The sequence below is a fragment of the Aotus nancymaae genome, unplaced genomic scaffold (genome assembly GCF_030222135.1).
Source record: "Aotus nancymaae isolate 86718 unplaced genomic scaffold, 86718_ANA_hifiasm-v0.15.2.pri h1tg000053l, whole genome shotgun sequence".
NCBI lineage: Eukaryota > Metazoa > Chordata > Mammalia > Primates > Aotidae > Aotus > Aotus nancymaae.
Window position 1 is genome coordinate 21390599 of NW_026988467.1, and position 18004 is coordinate 21408602.

Here is an 18004-nt window from a genome sequence, read left to right on the forward strand (position 1 = left end):
GAGTTTCCGCTGAATTCTTTTTCAGCTGAGATCTGCTTTGAACTGATTGACCATTTGGTTCGTTTTTGGTAGGGTAGAGAGGGTGGAGTCTGGAAGGAAACTTTGCTTCAGCTTATGGTTCTATGAAAAATTAACACTGGGTTCAGTCCAGAGTCCACTCACTTCAGGTTTTTCATAGTTTAAGCCCCCATCTAAGGGAGCCTCCTGGAATTCATTTATTTTCAACGAACTAGCCGGGCATAGAGAAAGTTGAATATGATACTACATTCTAGCCTGCAGGGGTGGTAGGGACATGCAGATAACAGCCATACTGATGCAGCAGCACATATGGTAAGGCAAGAATCAGTAATTAGCCCCACCCACTTCTAGATAACGAAACTGAGGCTTAGGGGTTTTAAAGATATCGCCTGGTTGGATTTGAACTTAAACAGTCAAACTCCAGAGCTTGTGTTCCTGACCACTGGGATACACTGGCTCTTTCCCGGAGCCCCTGTGAGAAAATTTGAGCAACTTGCTTTGCGCTGGCAGAGGAAGAAGTTGCAAGTTTCACTGTATGTATTTTCATGCCTACATACAATTTCTTCAAACATTCTAATATGTGCTAGGCACTGAGGATATGGAGACACACCTCCCATGTGTGGGCCTTCTGGAACTCACTAGCCCAACCTGGGAAGTAGGGAGGAGTAGCTGTGAGTCAAGTATTGTGGAAAGTCAGAAGAGGGCACAAGTAATTGTTTCCAGAAGAGGTGAAATTTGCCCCAGGCACTCCACAGCAGCAAACCAGGACCAGGTGCCTGCAATCTCAAGGCAAGCACAGCTCTTATCCTTGGGGACTTAAATCCCAGTGCAGTTTAACTGGTTTGCGGACCACCTACTTCAGAATTGTTCTGGTGCTTGCTAAGATAACGGATTTCTCTCTTCCTCAGAGGATCTGGGAAACACAGAAAGCGGGGCTGCGTATAGTACCCAGGTGATTCTGATGCACACTCAAATTTGCCTGGTGAGCGGGGGCGGGGGGCGAGGAGGGGGAAGAAATGGGTGTGGGCAGTGGGGAACAAGATGGACAATGGCTTGAGAGTCCTTAGTGGCCTGCAGGCACTGGGATTGCAGTTCAAGATCGGGAGCTCTGGGAATTGTTACTCTCCGAGGGCTAGCCCAAAGCCTGGAACACAGAAAGGTTTCAAAAATATTTGTGAATATGCTGGCTCCCAAGATCGAAACGACCTGGAGCGTCAACGGGAAAAACAAAGTCAGAGGCAGAAGAAAAAGATGTTCCTCAGGCGATGAAAACTTTCCGGTAAGTCGTCTTGGAAAAGGCAACTCCGCGTAATAGAGGGAGTTGGGGAGGTGGCCGCTGCGGGAAAGAGCGATGAGTCCTGGGGTGCTTCAGTGGGGGAGCGCGCGGGAGGCGCCTCCTCGCTTCCCCAGGCCAGCCGAGGCATGAGGTCACCTGGCACAGCACCAGCAGCAGCTGCGGAGGACGCGCAGGCGCTGCGGAGAGAGGCAGTGTCAGGCTCTGGCCCCTGGGGAATTCCCCCTTCGCCCCCTAGGGAGGCGTGGCCCGGGTCACTCCCGCCTAAGCCAGCGCTTTGTACCGCCCACTAAGTTCACCACCACCGCCCAGGCCACGCCCCCTATCAGCTTAGAGGCTTCGCAGTGGTCCTTTCGTCGGCTCCAGAGCGCTCCCTCCGCCTTTCCCGCCCGAGGCCACGCCCCCATGCTCCAGCCGCACCGCTTTCCCCGGAGAGTCCCGAGGCGCCGCGCCTTGGCCCCGCCCACAGCCCGCGGCCCCGCCCGCGGCGCCCCGCCTCACCGCTTGAAGCGGCTCGAGCTGCGGCCGCCTCAGAGTCGCGCGCGGGGCGTGGGGCGGTGCTGAGGAGTTGAGGCCGCGGCCACCTCGACACCGGACAGTCCAGTGAGCAGCGCGGCGGGAACCGTCAGCCGGAGCAGCCCCGGAGCAGAAGCAGCAGCAGAAGCAGCCGTCGCCGTTCGCGGAGCGCAGCCGAGCCAGCCATGGCATTGTCGATGCCGCTGAACGGGCTGAAGGAGGAGGACAAAGAGCCCCTCATCGAGCTCTTCGTCAAGGTGAGCGAGCGCTCGCCTCGCGGTCCCTCCCTGCCGAGCCCCCAGCGCCCTCTGGGCTGCGAGGAGCGGCGTTCCGGGGCGCTCCCGAGGCGCCCCCGCTCGGCGCCAGCACCCGTCCCGCTGAGGGCTCCCGCGCCCCGGTCCCATTGTCCTGGGGCCGCCCGCGCCTTCCCGCCTCCGAGGGCCCGTTGAGGGGACCGGGGTGGGGACCCGGGCGGCGGCCACCGTCTCCAGCCGCGCGGGCTCCGGCGGACGCCAGACCAGCGTCCCGCGCCTCGGTGGGTCGGGAGGAGCCCGGGGACGGGACGAGCCTGCCCCCGGGCCCCAGCCCCGGGCGCGCGCGGGTCCTGTCACCACCCCCGCCCGGGCGCCGGGGCCCGGCCCCACCCGCTCGCTTCCCTGCGCTCCGCTCCGCTGCCCGATGAGCTTTCAAACGAACTTCTTGGAACGCTTTTTTGAAAAGGCATTTGCTCCCCGCTAGTCCGAAACGGAAACTTTAATTTTAGGTGCTATCTTAAAGAAATTTACGAAAGAGCAGGTGCTCCTGGACCTTTAGAAAAGACCGAGATTCCCAAGTTGTGTTTTTCTGTCTTGGGCATTTACTGGCTTTCTCATTTCTCAGGCGCGGAGTGTTCTGTATGATGCAACATTTTGGCTTCTCCCCTCGGCGTTGCTGCCTCGGGAAGGATTGTGTGTGCCCTTTTGTTTTGAAAGAAATTGAGGGAGAGAATTCTTAGCTTGCTTGGGCCTTAAAGGCTTGGCTTTCTGTTCTTGTGTCTTCAGCCCTTATGTCCTGGAACTTACTTGGTTACACATACTACCCCTCTTCCTTTCCTTTTCTCTTTTAATACTTTTCAGTTTAGCAAAGGAGAGAGTCGAAGTTATAAACATCTGGATCCAGCTCCTTCCCTCAAAACTTAAAAAAACACTGAGATTCTTCCAGCCGCTTAAAAAGCCAGGCTCATGCAGAGCTAGGCAACAGACTGGAAAGTAAAGGGGCATCTAGAACTATTTTCTTTTCCCCTGAGTTTACTTTAAAGAAAGGAAGACATTTCAGGGTGTGTTTAAGAGATAGAGAAGGGCCGGGCCCGGTGGCTCACTCCTGTAATCCCAGCACTTTCGGAGGCCGAGGCGGGAGGATTACTTGAGTACCAGAGTGCGGGTCCAGCCTGAGCAAGATGGCGAAACCCTGTCTTGACAAAAAAAAAAAAAAAAAAAAAAAAAACAAAAATCAGCCTGGAGCGATATTGACCGCCTGTACTACTCTAGAGGCCGAGGTGGGAGAATCGTTTGAGCCTGAGAGGTCGAGGCTCCAGTAAGTCCACGTCGCACCACTGCACTCTAGCCTGGGCGACAGAGCAAGACCCTGCCTCAAACAAAAGAGATGGAGAGAAGAAATAATCTGCAATTATTTCTGCAGCCTTCAGTAATGATTGAAGCAATGTTTATCTTAGGATTTTCTTTCAAATGTCAATTTCCTTTTTTTTTTTTGAGACCAGAGAACTGAAACAGCAGATAGGTAAAGAACTCCCAGAATATCAAAGAATTTTGGTTATTTTGAGTGGCAGACATAGTACTTTGAGGTGTGTAGAATGTAGGAAGGAACCTGAAATATAAGAAAGGAGGGGTCGGGGGTGGAAAGCAGCATGGAGAAGGGAAAAGAGTGGGCTAGAGGTGAGTTAGAAAAATTTTTTACTGAGTGAGGTATAGAAAGGAATTTCCATAAACTCAAAAAAAGTGCATCCATGAATAATCTGTAAAAACATGATACTTAATGGTGAAACTTTAGAACAGTATTAAACTTAGAATAAGATAATGCTACAATCGGGCTGGGCCAGGTGGCTTATGCCTGTAGCACTTTGGGAGGCTAAGGTGGGCAGATCACTTGAGGCCAGGAGTTCAAGACCAGCCTGGCCAGAATGGTAAAATCCCATCTCTACTAAAAATAGAAAAATTATTTGGGCGTGGTGGCAGGCCCAGCTACTCGGGAGGCTGAGGGCATGAGAATCGTTTGAACCTGGGAGGCAAAGTTTGCAGTGAGCCAAGATCGAGCCACTGCACTCCAGCCTGGGCGACAGAGCAAGACTATGTCTCATTTGAAAAAAAAAAAAAAAAAAAAAGCTATTATCAGTTATGGCTCTATTCAGCATTCTTTTGGAGGAGCTAATCAAAATAAGACAAGAAAAATGAAGTATCTGAATTAGGAAGAGATCAGTGCTTAATGCCCTGCTTACTATTAATTTGATCTTTCAGTTAAAATAGCAGAGGGGTGTGGTCAGTTTTCCAAACTTGAGTCACTTGCATGCCCCTTCTGTTTTTCAAATTGGTGTTGTGAACCACTTGAAATAGTCCTTCCTACCACTTGTTGTAAGCCTTTTGGGCTTGGTGGCAGAGGATCAGGGTTTAAGTCACAGTTCTTTACTCCTTGGTTGGCTTACCCTAGGTAGTTTTCATTCTTTAAGCCTTATTTTTCTCATTTGTGAAATAAGAAATGTTTTCTGCTACCCAGTGCTTCAACATAGGCAAAACTTTGCACTGATGCAGACCAATATTTTTTTTTTTTTTTTTGAGATTACGTCTCACTCTGTTGCCCAGGCTGGAGTGCTATGGTATGATCTCGGCTCACTGCAACCTCCACCTAACAGGTTCCAGAGGGTCTTCTGCCTTAGCTTCTCAAGGAGCTGTGATTACAGGTGACCACCACCATGCCTGGCTAATTTTTGTATTTTTAGTAGAGATCAGGTTTCACTATGTCGGCCAGGCTGGTTTCAAACTCCTGACCTTCAGTGATCTGCCCGCCTCCCAAAGTGCTGGGATTACAGGCTTGAGCCTCTGTGTCTGGCTCCTAGACCAGTTTGTTTGAAAGGGAAGAAAGGGACAGGTAAAATGTGGTAAAGGGCATTCTTGATCTCTTCTCAAAACCCGTGTGTGGGAAATGCAAATGGGGGAAATACCCTGGTAAATATAGTTATTTTGAAAGCAGTGGGCCGGGCGTGGTGGCTCCTGACTGTAATCCCAGATCTTTGGGAGGCCAAGGCAGGTGGATCACTTGAGGTCAGGACCAGCCTGGCCAACATGGCAAAACCCCATTTCTTCTAAAAATACAAAAATTAGCTGTGCATGTTGGCGCATGCCTGTAATCCCAGCTACTTGGGAGACTGAGACAGGAAAATTGCTTATACCCGGGAGGCGGTGGTTGCAGTGAGCTGAGATTGAGCCACTGCAGTCCAGCCTGGGTGACAAAGCGAGACTCCATCTCAAAAAATAAAATCAAAAAAAAGGAAAGTAGTGAGGGTGCTGAGGCTGTGGTTGTCCAGAGTGCTATGTTGAACAGTGTTAACCTGCTAAGAAGTATCTGAGTTTGTAGAAGAAAACTATTTACAGTTGAAGCACATAGCATGTATAGAAATTAGAAATTTGGCGGTGGTGATGGGGGAATGCCAAGGGATTTAACGGGGCTTTGAGCCTACCCGTTTAGGAGTGAGAGATGAGAGAGAGAGATGAGCACCTTCTCCAATAGCGTGACTGAACTCACAACTACATTTCCTTCCTTGTGAGTATTGTTTTTGGAGTTGTCTGCTCATGAGCCCAATAACTCCCCATCATCTATATAACGGCAGTATGGTTTTTTTGGTTTGCTTTTGTTTTGTTTTGTTTTAACCTCAACACCTAGAGGATAGATAGGATGCCCTCCCAAAAGTAAAAAAGGCAGCTGGGCCGTGGTGGCTCACGCCTGTAATCCTGGCACTTTGGAAGGCCAAGGTGGATGAATCTCTTGAGCCTAAGAGTTCTAGACCAGCCTGGGCAACATGGCAAGACCCTTCTCTAGCAAATTATTTAAAAAATTGCCAGGCACAGTGGCTCACGCCTGTAATCTCAGTACTTTGGGAGGCTGAGGCAGGCAGATCTCTTGAGCCCAGGAGTTTCAGACCAGCCCGGGCAACGCAGGGAAACCCCGTCTCTACAAAAAATACAAAAAATTAGCTGGGCCTGGTCCCAGCTGAGGTGGGAGGATTACTTTAGCCTGGGAGGTGCTGCACACCAGCTTGGGCAAGACTGTCTCTAAATAAATAAGTTAAGTAAGTAAGCAAGCTGGGCATGGTGGCCTGCTCTACCTGTAGCCCTAGCTCTAGAGGCTGAGGGTGGGAGGACTGTTTGAGCCCAGGAGTTGGAGGCTGCAGTGAGGTTATGATCATGCACCTGCACTCCAATCTGGGTGACAGAGCAAGACCCTGTCTCAAGGAAAAAAAAAAAAGGCTTAACAATGGCAGTCATCCTTAATCAACAGTGAAGATGGTCTCTACCCCACCCACAGGAGCCTGGTAGGTGTATATATTTCCACCTGGGAACCACCAACAGATATGGTAAATTTCAGACCTTTTAGCAAGGGCATAAAGTCCCTTATAATCTGACTACTGCCTGGGTTTCTAATCCAATATGTCTACTTCCTAATTGTATATCCCAAGATACATTACTTAAACCTCTCTGTGCCACATCTGTACAGTTGGGATATTAATAGAATAGTTCTATGGGATAAATTAAGGTATGTAGTATGCAGCAATCTTAGAAAAATGTCTGGTACACAGTAAGCAAATAAATGTTAGTGTGTATAATTTTGTATGTATATATTTATATGCAGATCTCCCCTGCTAGATAGACAATAAATTCCTTGAGGATAGGGTGTGCGTATTGTTCAGTGTGCCTACAGCTTAGAGAATACCAAATGTTTGAAATGAGATTGCTCCCTTCTTTCAGAGCATTTGGTTGTCAATGTATGTCTCTACCATGCTTTGAAATTAGAAACCGCTTACTGAGATCCTGATGGTTGGAACTTGAAGCATGGTTCATCACCTTATTTTTTTTAGCCTCCAGTCTCCAAACCCAATGTAATTTTATGTACTCACCTCTTTTTTTCTCCATTATTTAATACTTCTGGTTTTTGGCTTTTTGGTTTTCTTTTTTTTTTTGGACAGAGTCTTGCACTGTCATCAGGGCTGGAGAGCAGTGGCATGATCTTGGCTAGTGAGGCAACCTCTGCCTCCTGAATTCAAGTGATTCTCTTGCCTCAGCCTCCTGAGTAACTGGAATTACAGGTGCCCAACACCATGCCCAGCTAATTTTTTTGTATTTCTAGAAGAGATAGGGATTCATTATGTTGGCCAGGCTGGTCTGGAACTCCTGACCTTGTGATCCACCCTCCTTGGCCTCCCAAAGTGCTGGGATTACAGGTGTGAGCCACCACGCCAGTCTTTTTTATATTTACTAGTATTTCTTCTTGGTTGGTTTGGGGAACCAAGATTTTTGTTTGGGTAAAACCAAATATTAACTCTTGAACCACAAATGAGAGTAGTTGAGAAGAGACTGGAGTTTTAGATTTTCCTTTTGCCCAGCTCCTGTTGACACTGCCCCCACATCACCATCTCAGGTAAGTTTGGTATGATGTGATGGTATTCCTTTTTTTTTTTTTTTTTTGAGATGGAGATCGTGCCATTGCATTCCAGCCTGGGTGACAAGAGCAAGACTCCGTTTCCAAAAAAAAAAACAACCCAGAAAGTAATCCCTTTGCAGAGTTCAGTTTTATGGGTTGGAATATAAACTTGTTGCTGTGCCACTATGAATTGGGACAATCACTGTCAGCGAGTAGTCACCAAGCTGCTGGGATTGGGGTGGTGGTTGTAAAAAGGTAATCTGGTGCAGGGTGGCATAACACATAAGAGTCTGTTTCTTTCGACATATTTGGCAGAGGTTCCTAATGTTTATGGACCCTGGAGCCAGACTGCTTGACTTGGATCTGGCTTCTAATAATATGTCAGGCAAGTTTTTAAGCTCTCAATGCTTCAGTTTCCTAACTTCTAATATGAGGATGATAATAATAATAACAATTTTGTATGCTTACTGAGGGGATTAAAACTTAATCTGTGCATATTAATTAGGATAATTTAAGCTGCTGTAATAAGTCATCTCCCCACAAATAATGGTTCAAATAAGATGGAATTTTATTTTATTTAAAAAAAAAATTTTTTTTTTTTTTGTAAAGATGGGGTTTCACCATAATGGCCAGGCTGGTCTTGAACTCCTGACCTCAGGTGATCCACCCACCTCGGCCTCCCAAAGTGCTAGGATTACAGGTGTGAGCCACTACGCCCGGCGGAAGTTTATTTCTTAACCAGCGGTCCAGGAGAGTCTCTTAGATCTTGGGTTGGCTTTCCTCCTCAGAGTTATTAAGGGACCCAGGCTCTTTCTAGCTTATTTGTCCACTAGCACCCCAGAGCATATCCTCTTCTGAATTGTCAAAGTTGGTGGCTGACAAGTAATGTCCGCTGCCAGTGGGGGTGGAAAATATGGAGGAGGCACATCTTAAGTGCCCCAGCTCAGAAGTTCTACCTGTTACTTCCCGTTACATTCTCCTGAAGAGAACCTAATCACATAGCTTCATTTGCAAGAGAGGCTGGCAAGTATGGTCTAACTTTATATCATCCTATGTAAAGCTTTAGGAAGAGTGCTTGACACATAGTAAACACCTGTTTTTGTCATGGATAATGGTATATTATTTTTAAGTGTAGGCTCTATTAGTAGGGTCAGGGGGTTCTGTAAATCCTTGAAATTACATTAAAAATTCCAGGCTGGGCGCAGTGGCTCACGCCTGTAATCCCAGCACTTTAGGAGTCTGAGGCGGGCAGATCACAAGGTCAGGAGATCGAGAACATTTTGGCCAACATGGGGAAACCCCGTCTCTACTAAAAATACAAAAATTAACTGGATGTGGTGGCATGTGCCTATAGTCCTAGCTACTTTGGAAGCTGAGGCAGGAGACTCGCTTGAACCCGGGAGGCAGAGGTTGCAGTGAGCCCAGATCTTGCCACTGCACTCCAGCCTGGGCAACAAGAGTGAAACTCTGTCTCAAAATAATAAATAAATTTTAATGTGAGGCTTTTTTTCTGGGAATTCCTAAACCAAGGCTAAGAATCACTGTTTTAAAAGAAGTAAATAGTGGAATTCTGAGTGTCAAGAATACTTTATATAAGCAAGGACTAAAAGAAGGGCTTGGGTTGGATGATCACTAAGGTCACTTCTAGTTATTATTAACTATGACTTAAAGAATGTACTGGCATGAACTAAGTGCTAATACTTAGTTTAGTACTATAGAAGATATAAGAAATTATTAAACAGTTCATTTCTTTAGGTTGACAAATTTTATTGGAAAGAAAATAATGCAAGATGGTCCATGCTTAAAGAGTCAAGTGTGGCTCACATTCAGCTGGACTAGGATAGGGGAAAGGTGGAAGTAGGCTTCAACTTGACCTTGAGAAGGAAGGTGAATAGGTGGATTGGGAATAGTCAAGAATGGGAATGTGAGTTTTGACATCGTTTGGAAACTCCCTGTGCAGGAAACAATTGGTAGATTGATACCTAAGAGGGAACCAGGAGTGATTCACATCTATAGTGCCAGGGAAACAAATTATTTAAAAGTTGAAGATGAGACTTGTAAAACCTAACTTGGGTTTTTGTTAATATGTACATTTTCCTAGCCTTTTTCATCTCCCCACACTTTCCTAGTGTTTGGATTGCTATCTATTCAGCAGCTTCTCAGTGGCACTTGGGAAGGTGCAAATGGACTGTACAGATGGAGTGTTTGACAGTTTAAAGTGGGAATTCTTTATATTTTATTTCAAGGGGAGGCTTCAAACCTCCCCCCTTGTTTTTTCAAACAGAAAAAATGAAATAAATTTTCTATAAGAAATGCTGAAAACTTTTTTCTAGTAATTGAACAAAAACTAACTCAATATTTAGACAATATTACCTTGAATCTAATTGATTTGCCAGTTCATTTGAGGTTTCCAGGGGAAATTCAGGAGACAGAAATGAATGCAAAGTATGAAGTTAATGGAAACCTATTACTGTAACTTTTTGCCTAAGCTATTCCTGAAGACCTACCAATGCTACTTTTGGCAAAGGCCAAAGTTGATGATTTTGGTTTACTGTAAAAACCTCTCAAAAAGGAGCCTAGAATGGGAAAGAGGCAGGAGGCTTTTGAGCCAAGGAGACTGAGCACATGAAAAGCTTAACAGTATGAATAATGATAGGAAAGAGACAATTGGGAGAAGAACCTGACTGTCACGAAAAGTCACAGTTGGTTTGGAAAGATGCCCTCAGAGGTACCTAGAAGCCAGTAAAAGGATGGTGAGCCATACTTTCCCACTTCCTGTTTCATTAGAGCTGTGGAGCCTCTGTTCTGATATCTCCTGAATAGGGAATTATGAGTCCATAAAAGGAAAATGTGTTAGGCAGGATGGGAAGTGTGATTAAGGCATGAGTTAAGATTTTGGTCAAGTAAAGGAGTAAGCTAGGATGGGTTTGCCCATTTTAGAGGCTTGTATAGGGAATGAAAAGGGACTTTCTGAAGAAAAATAACATTAGGTCATGGTTACCTATTGTCCAAGTATGATTTAACAAATATAATTGTAATTTAGGGCATCAGCTTTTGAATTTTCTTGGGGCTTTTAATCATGTTGCCTGTTTCGAGAGTTGGCTTTTATTTCTCAGTGGTCAGTTCCAGATACTGGTATAAGAAATAACAATTGGCCGGGCATGGTGGCTGATGTCTGTAATCCAAGCATTTTGGGAGACTGAGGCAGGTGAATCACGAGGTCAGGAGTTTGAGACCAGCCTGGCCAACGTGGAGTAACCCGGTCTCTACTAAAAATGCAAAGAATTAGCTGGGCATAGTGGCAGGCGCCTATAATCCCAGCTACTTGGGAGACTGAGGCAGGAGAATCTCTTGAACCCAGGAGGCGGAGGTTGCAGTAAGCTGAGATGGCACCATTGCACTCTAGCTCGGGAGACAGTGCGAGACTCCGTCTCAAAAAAAAAAAAAAAAAAAAGAAAGAGAAAGAAATAACAACTATAGACTGGGTGTGGTGGCTCACACCTGTAATTCCAGCACTTTGGGAGGCCGAGGTGGGCAGATCACTTGAGATCAGGAGTTTGAGACCAGCCTGGCCAACATGGTGAAACCCCATCTCTACTAAAAATACAAAAATTACCTGGGCATGGTGGCGGGCTCCTGTAATCCCAGCTACTTGGGAGGCTGAGGCAGGAGAATCGCTTGAACCCAGGAGGCGGAGGTTGCAGTGAGCCAAGATTGCGTCACTGCACTCCAGCCTTGGTGACAGTGAGACTCTGTCTCACACAAAAAAAGAAATAACAATTACAGCCTGGGCAACATAGTGAGATTCCATCTCTATAAAAACTAAAAAATATTAGTCTGGTTTGGTGGTGATGGTGAGTGCCTCTAGACCTAGCTTTGGTGGCATGAGATGAGAGGATCACTTGAGCCTAGAAGTTCGAGGGTACAGAGAGGTATGATCGTGCCACTGCACTCCAGCCTGGGTGGCAGATGGAGACCCTGTCTCTTAAAAAGAAATACCAATTAGCCTTTGGTTTCTGTTTTTTTCCTTTATTTAAAATAAAACCACAAAAACAAAAAAACAAAAAAAAACTAATAAAATAAAACCAGGATAATTTATTAGTCTAATTCACGAAAGTGATAATGTAGATAAATAAGACTATATTTGAAAATTGTGTCAAATGTAGACTAAGACTATCTTAAATTTGAACATTAATGTTTTGAACAAGTATTTATTAGAACCAGGGCCAGGTATTGACTTGATTCAGCATGCATATATTTTGTACCTTTAAGCATCCTTTCATAGGTTTCTTTGCTTTTCTTAAAGTTGAAATAAGCTAGGAGTGTGACAGGTTTTCTTTCTCTTTTTGTGTAATAAAATTATTACTTCCAACTTACATGTGACTAACTCATTCTTATGAAAAGATTTAGTTCTCATAATAGAGTTGCAAAAATGTCAATCACCTGTAATAACTTAAGTATTGAGTTTTACCACTGTGCAGCATAGCTATTTACTTGTGTATGTGGGAGAAGAAAAAAAGAGAATCTGAACAAATATAGGAGAATACAAAACCAAACAATTAGATGAAGGCTGAGGTAATTAAAACCTTTTTTTTTTGGGACGGAGCCTTGCTCTGTCGCCAGGCTGGAGTGCAGTGGCGCAATCTCGGCTAACGGCAACCTCTGCCTCCTGGGTTCAAGAGATTCTTCCACCTCAGCCTCCTGAGTAGCTGGGACCACAGGTGCATGCCACCATGCCCGGCTAATTTTTGTATTTTTAGTAGAGATGGGGTTTCACCATGTTGGCCAGGATGGTCTCGATCTTTTGACCTCGTGATCCACCCACCTCAGCCTCCTAAAGTGCCAGGATTACAGGCGTGAGCCACTAAGCCTGGCCTTTTTTTTTTTTTTTTTTTTTTTTGAGACAGAATCTCACTCTCTTGCCCAGGCTGGACTACAGTGGCGCGATCCCGGCTCACTGCAACCTCCGCCTCTTGGGTTCAAGCAATTCTCAGCCTCCCGAGTAGCTGGGATTACAAGTGCCCACCACCACGCCTGGCTAAATTTGTATTTTTAGTAGAGACAGGTTTTACCATGTTGGCCAGGCTGGTCTCAAACTCCTGACCGCCTTGGCCTGCCAAAAGTGCTGGATTACAGGCATGAGCCACTTCGCCCGGCCTTAAGAACTTTTAAGGATTTGTGAGTTCTCTGCATGTTTTCTTCTGCTAATAACCAGTTACTTTATTTTGGAAGTAGAGAACAGGTGGTAGATTACGAGAGTGAATATTCATTAAAAACTAAAGATGGGCCAGGTGTGGTGGCACACGCCTGTAACCCCAGCACTTTGGGAGGCTGAGGCAGGAGGATCATTTGAGCCGAGGAATTTGAGACCAGCCTGGGAAACATAGTGAGACCCTGTCGCTACGAAAAAACTGAAAGTGAACCAAACTAGATTACTGTGCTGCCTAGGAAAATGGGAGAAGTGGTAGCTGTGAAAAAAAAGTGATTGGATTTAAGAAATTAAATTTAAGCCTTGACCATAACACACACCCAAGACTGAAATGAAATTTTTTCTTTTTATTCTCTTCTTCCTTTCTTCTTTTTCTTTTCTTTTTTTTTTTTTTGTTCATGATGTGGTCTTGCTCTGTGGCCCAGGTTGGAGTGTGCTGGTGTGATCATGGCACACTGCAACCCCAACCTTCTGGGCTCAATTGATCCTCTTACTGAGCTCAGTCTTCCAAGTAGCTGGGACCACAGGCACGTGCCACCATGCCTGGCTGCTTTTTGTAGAGATGAGGTTTCTCAGTGTTGCCCAGGCTGGTCTCAAACTCTGTGGCTGAAGCCATTTTCTCGTCTCAGCCTCTCAAAGTGCTGGGATTACAGGCATGCGCTGTTGTGCCTGACCCCATTTAACCTTTCTCTGTTTTAGTTTAAATATTGGTCTGAAGTTTGAAAAGGTACTGTCATTTCCTTTCTGCTTCCTAGTATATTTATTGTGTGTATCATGCTCTTTTTTAAAAAGTATATTTTTTCCACTTATAAAAACTATGTATGTTTACTCTAGACAACTTAGTAAACAACAGAAAAGCATAAATGAAAGTAAAAATTACTTATAACCCATTGACTAGAAATAGTTGCCATTGCTATTGTATGTCTTAGTCTTTTTTTTTTTTCTTTTGCAACAAAGACTTGCTGTTTTGCCCAGGCTGGAGTGCAGTGGTGCAATCTCAGTTCACTGCAACCTCTGCCTCCTAGGTTCAAGTGATTCTCCTGCCTCAGCCTCCCAAGTAGCTGGCGTTACAGGTGCCTGCCACCACGCCTGGATAATTTTTTTTTTTTTTTTTTTTTTTTTTTTTAGGCAGAGTATCACTCCATTACCCAGGCTGGAGTGCCATGGCGCAATCTTGGCTTACTGCAGCCTTCACCTCCTGGTTCAAGTGATAATCTTGCCTCAGCCTCCTGAGTCGCTGGGACTACAGATGCACACTACCATGCTTGGCTTATTTTTGTATTTTTAGTATTTAGTAGAGACAGGATTTTGCCATGTTGGCCAGGCTGATCTTGAACTCCTGACCTCCGGTGATCTGCTCGCCACAGCCTCTCAAAGTGCTGGGATTACAGGTGTGAGCCACCGTGCCTGGCCCTTAGTCTTTTTTTTTTTTTTTTTATAATTTTGCATGAATTATTAATGAGAATTTATATATAATATTTTAATGTTCTTCATGACAGAATACTTGAATGAGTGAAGAATGAGACCCGATCTGATGTGTAATGTGTGTTGAATTAAATGAGTTGCTTTAAAGAAATTTTATTTAGGTTTTGTAAAAGAAACTCAGGTTGTGTCTGTATATTCCTTAGAACATTTGATCTTTGGTGGCAGACAGCAGGGTTTTATGTCATGAAATGTGTCATCACCTAGAATGGATATTGATTACATGATTCGAAGGTAGATCCTCCCCTTGTGCTCTTTAGGAGAAATCCGTTCTAAAAATGAAAGTTGTTTTTCAGTATTAATTTCTTCCTTCAATATCTGTGTAATAGGTAAGATAAGCCCATTTTATAGTTCAAGCATAATAAGAAACCAATCTTTGCCTAGGAACAGTTCAGCACAGTATAGGGGATCATAATAGAAGCAAACATCAATTGAATACTTTCCATGCACTAAGTGCTGGAGAGGTAAAGGAATAAGAATGAGCCCCTTGTCTTCAAGAACTCTCACTAACCAAATAGACAGTCAGAGAGTGAGTAAATGAGCCATGGTTGATGGTGGTAGGTTCTTAGCATCATCTTTTTCCTATACAATACAGTGACTTTTTTTATCTCATGTACTTTTTTATTCTAGCTAAATTAAAAGCTTAAGAAATGATTCAAGTGGGAAATTAAATGAGGTAATTGATTTAGAGATGAGTTAAATGTTTGTGTTGTATTCTAACAGTTTAAGGGTTGTTAGTATTACTGAATCTATTACACTGCTTATCATCAGTTGTTTAAAGAAACTTTTGACCAGGCACTGTGGCTCATGCCTGTAATCCCAGCATTTTGGGAAGCCAAGGTGGGTGGATTGCTTGAGCCCAGGAGTTCAAGACCAGCCTCCGCAACGTGGCAAAACCCCATCTTTTTGTATTTTGTAAAAACACAAAATTAGCCAAGAATAGTGGCACGTTCCCGTAGCCCCAGCTACTTAGAGGCTGAGGCAGGAGGATCACCTGAACCTTGGGAGGTCCTGGTCACAGTGAGTCGTAGATCCGTAATCGTGTCAGCGCACTCCAGCCTGGGCCACAGAGTGAGACCCTGTCTCAAAAAAAAAAAAAGAAACCAAAACAAACTTTTATCTTTTCCCTCAATAATTAGTTGCATATTATATTTGCTAATTTTGATCTATCTAAAATGAAAGGGATACTTCTTGCCTCAAATCTTAAATAGGGATCAGGCACAGTTGCTCATCCCTGTAATCCCAGTACTTTGGGAGACTGAGGTGAGTGGATCACCTGAGGTCAGGAGTTCGAGACCAGCCTGGCCAACAAGGGGAAACCCCGTCTCTACTTAAAAAAAAAAAATCAGGTGGGCATGGTGGCAGGTGCCTATAATCCCAGCTACTTGGAAGGCTAGGGCAGGAGAATCGCTTGAACTTGAGAGGTGGAGGTTGCAGTGAGCCGAGATTGTACCCTTGCACTTCAGCCTGGGTGACAGACGGAGACTCTATATCAAAAAAAAAAAGCTCAGCTGTTACTGTAAAAAGAAAAAAGAAAATCTTAAATAGATTCTACCTTCCCTAGTTGTTTATTGAATTAGATACAAGTTTTAGATCTGGCATTTATCCAACTTGTATTTCCACTCTTAACCCCCCACTGCAGCTGCAGATATGCCTCATATTCTATCTAGATTGGTCTTAAACATGCCCTACATGGCTCTGCCTTCATGGAAGATTTTTGCTGATATTTCCTTCATTTGATATACTTTTGGCTTCTCCACCCTCTCCCTGCCCCCGATTTCTGCTTGCCAGAATAATATCTGTTCTTCATTCATTCATTCATTTAACAAATATTGAGACACTGTTCTAGGTGCTTGGTTGGATACACCTAGTGAACAAAGTCTCCACTTTTATGGCAGTCATATTCAGTTGAGGGAGGCAAACAATAAATGCTGGCAATTAAATGCTGTAAAGAAAATTAAGTAGGTTAAGGAGTATGGACAATGATAGGGGGTGCTGTTTTCAGTTTATGGGGCATTCTGTTAGCCCTGTGGAGAATGGCAATTAGGAAGGCAGGGGCAGAAGCAGGGAGACTAATCAGAGGTGTAGCCTTTCCAGTAATTCAGGCACGAGACGATGGTGGCTTGGAATAAAGTGCAAAGCTGCTGGATTCTGGATATATTTCTAAGATGGCGATAATAGAATTTCCTGATGGACTGGATGTGGAATGTGAGAGGAAGAGTTAAAGATGATTGACATTTTTGTTCTGAACAACCAGAATGATGGAGTTGTCATTAACTGAGGTAGGAAAGGCTGTGGGAAGGGCTAGTTCTAATGGGGAGAAGATCAGGAGTTTAGTTTTTTGACACGTTAAATTTGAATTTGTTAATACTTCATAGATCCTATTGTCTACTTGGAGAGGCATAGGTTAAAGAAATACATAAATAAGGATAGTAGATAATTACATCAAAGAAAAGAGCAGTACAACTGGAGAAAGAATGGCAGGAAACCCAATTTAGATAGAGGCAGAGTGAGAGCTTTTCTGAAAAAATGACATGTATGATGAGTAGTAATTAGAATCAGGGGAAAGCATTCTAGGTTAAAGGAATCAGCATGTGTAAAGACTGGAAATATTCAATTAAGGGTGTGACTGGAATATAGAGAACAGAAGTGAGGAGTAGAGTGAGGATTTGACAGGGGCCACATCATGGAGGGCCTTGTATGTCATGCAAATTTTGTCCTTAGTACAAATGTCAGTTCTCAGAAGGGTTTAAGTGAGGGAGTGTCGAGGTTAGAGTTGCATCTTAAGATGAGTAGCCTGGCTCTGTGTAAAATGAATTGAATGGAGGCAGGAGTGGCAGTAATGACAACTATTTGGAGGCCACTGCAACCAAGAACGGTGATGGTGGCTTGGATTAGGGAGATGACGGAGAGAAGAGAATGAATTTGAGGTAGATTTTGGAACTGGTGTCAATAGGAAGATGTTTCAGAAGGAGGGATGAGAGAGAGAGAAAAGTGTGAGAAATGACTTGGGTTTGTAATTAGCGTCACTGGTCAAGAGATGCCGTTCATAGAGAGGGAGGAGGAGCAGACAGTGTTCAGGTTTTGACTTGTGAGTTTAAGATGGTTGAAATGTCAAGTGGAGATGTTAGTAGGAAGTTGGATATGCAGATCTGTTCAGAAAGAAGTCTAGGCAGGATAGAGACATTTGGGACTTGACGACATCTATCTGTGTCATACTTGCTGACAGACATACATGCATAGATGACATACACACACTCATATATAATATTTGGTATTTAAAGTGCATGGGCTGGATGTGGTATCTCACACCTATAATCCCAGCACTGTGGAAGGCCGAGTTGGAAAAATTGCTTGAGACCAGGAATTTTCAACTAGCCTGGGCAACATAGCAAGACCCCATCCCTGCAAAAATAAAAATAAAAAATTAGCTGGGCATGATGTCGCATACTTATAATCCTAGCTACTTTAGGAGACTGAGGTAGAAGGATCCCTTGAGCCCAGGAGTCAGAGGCTACAATGAGATATGATCACGCCATTGCACTCCCGGATGACAGAGTGAGACTCTGTTTCTAAAGAACAAAAAAGTGTGTGAGATCATTCTGTGGAGGAGGAAAGAGTAAGGAAAATGCCTAGAATTAAGTTCTGAGGAACTCTAAACACTTAGAGGTTGGATAATGGAGGTGAAGCTAGAAAAGGAGAACAAAGAGGAACTGTGGGAAAGCAGTAGTGGTGAGAAGAAAGCTACTAGAGTGAGATATGAAAGAAGCTAGGAGAGGTTTGTAAGAAGGAGGGAGTGA

The 18004-nt window shown here is 44.4% G+C and overlaps 1 protein-coding gene across 1 annotated transcript in view; it reads left to right on the forward strand.

The window, feature by feature from the left end:
* Positions 1-1907: 1907 nt before the first annotated feature.
* Positions 1908-18004, forward strand: part of CLIC4 (chloride intracellular channel 4) — a 92238-nt gene continuing 76141 nt past the window's right edge. Inside the window, exon 1 of the mRNA XM_012439929.2 lies at positions 1908-2085. Within this exon, the coding sequence (XP_012295352.2) occupies positions 2014-2085 (72 nt within the window). The 5' untranslated portion in view covers positions 1908-2013. The remainder of the gene's footprint in view (positions 2086-18004) is intronic.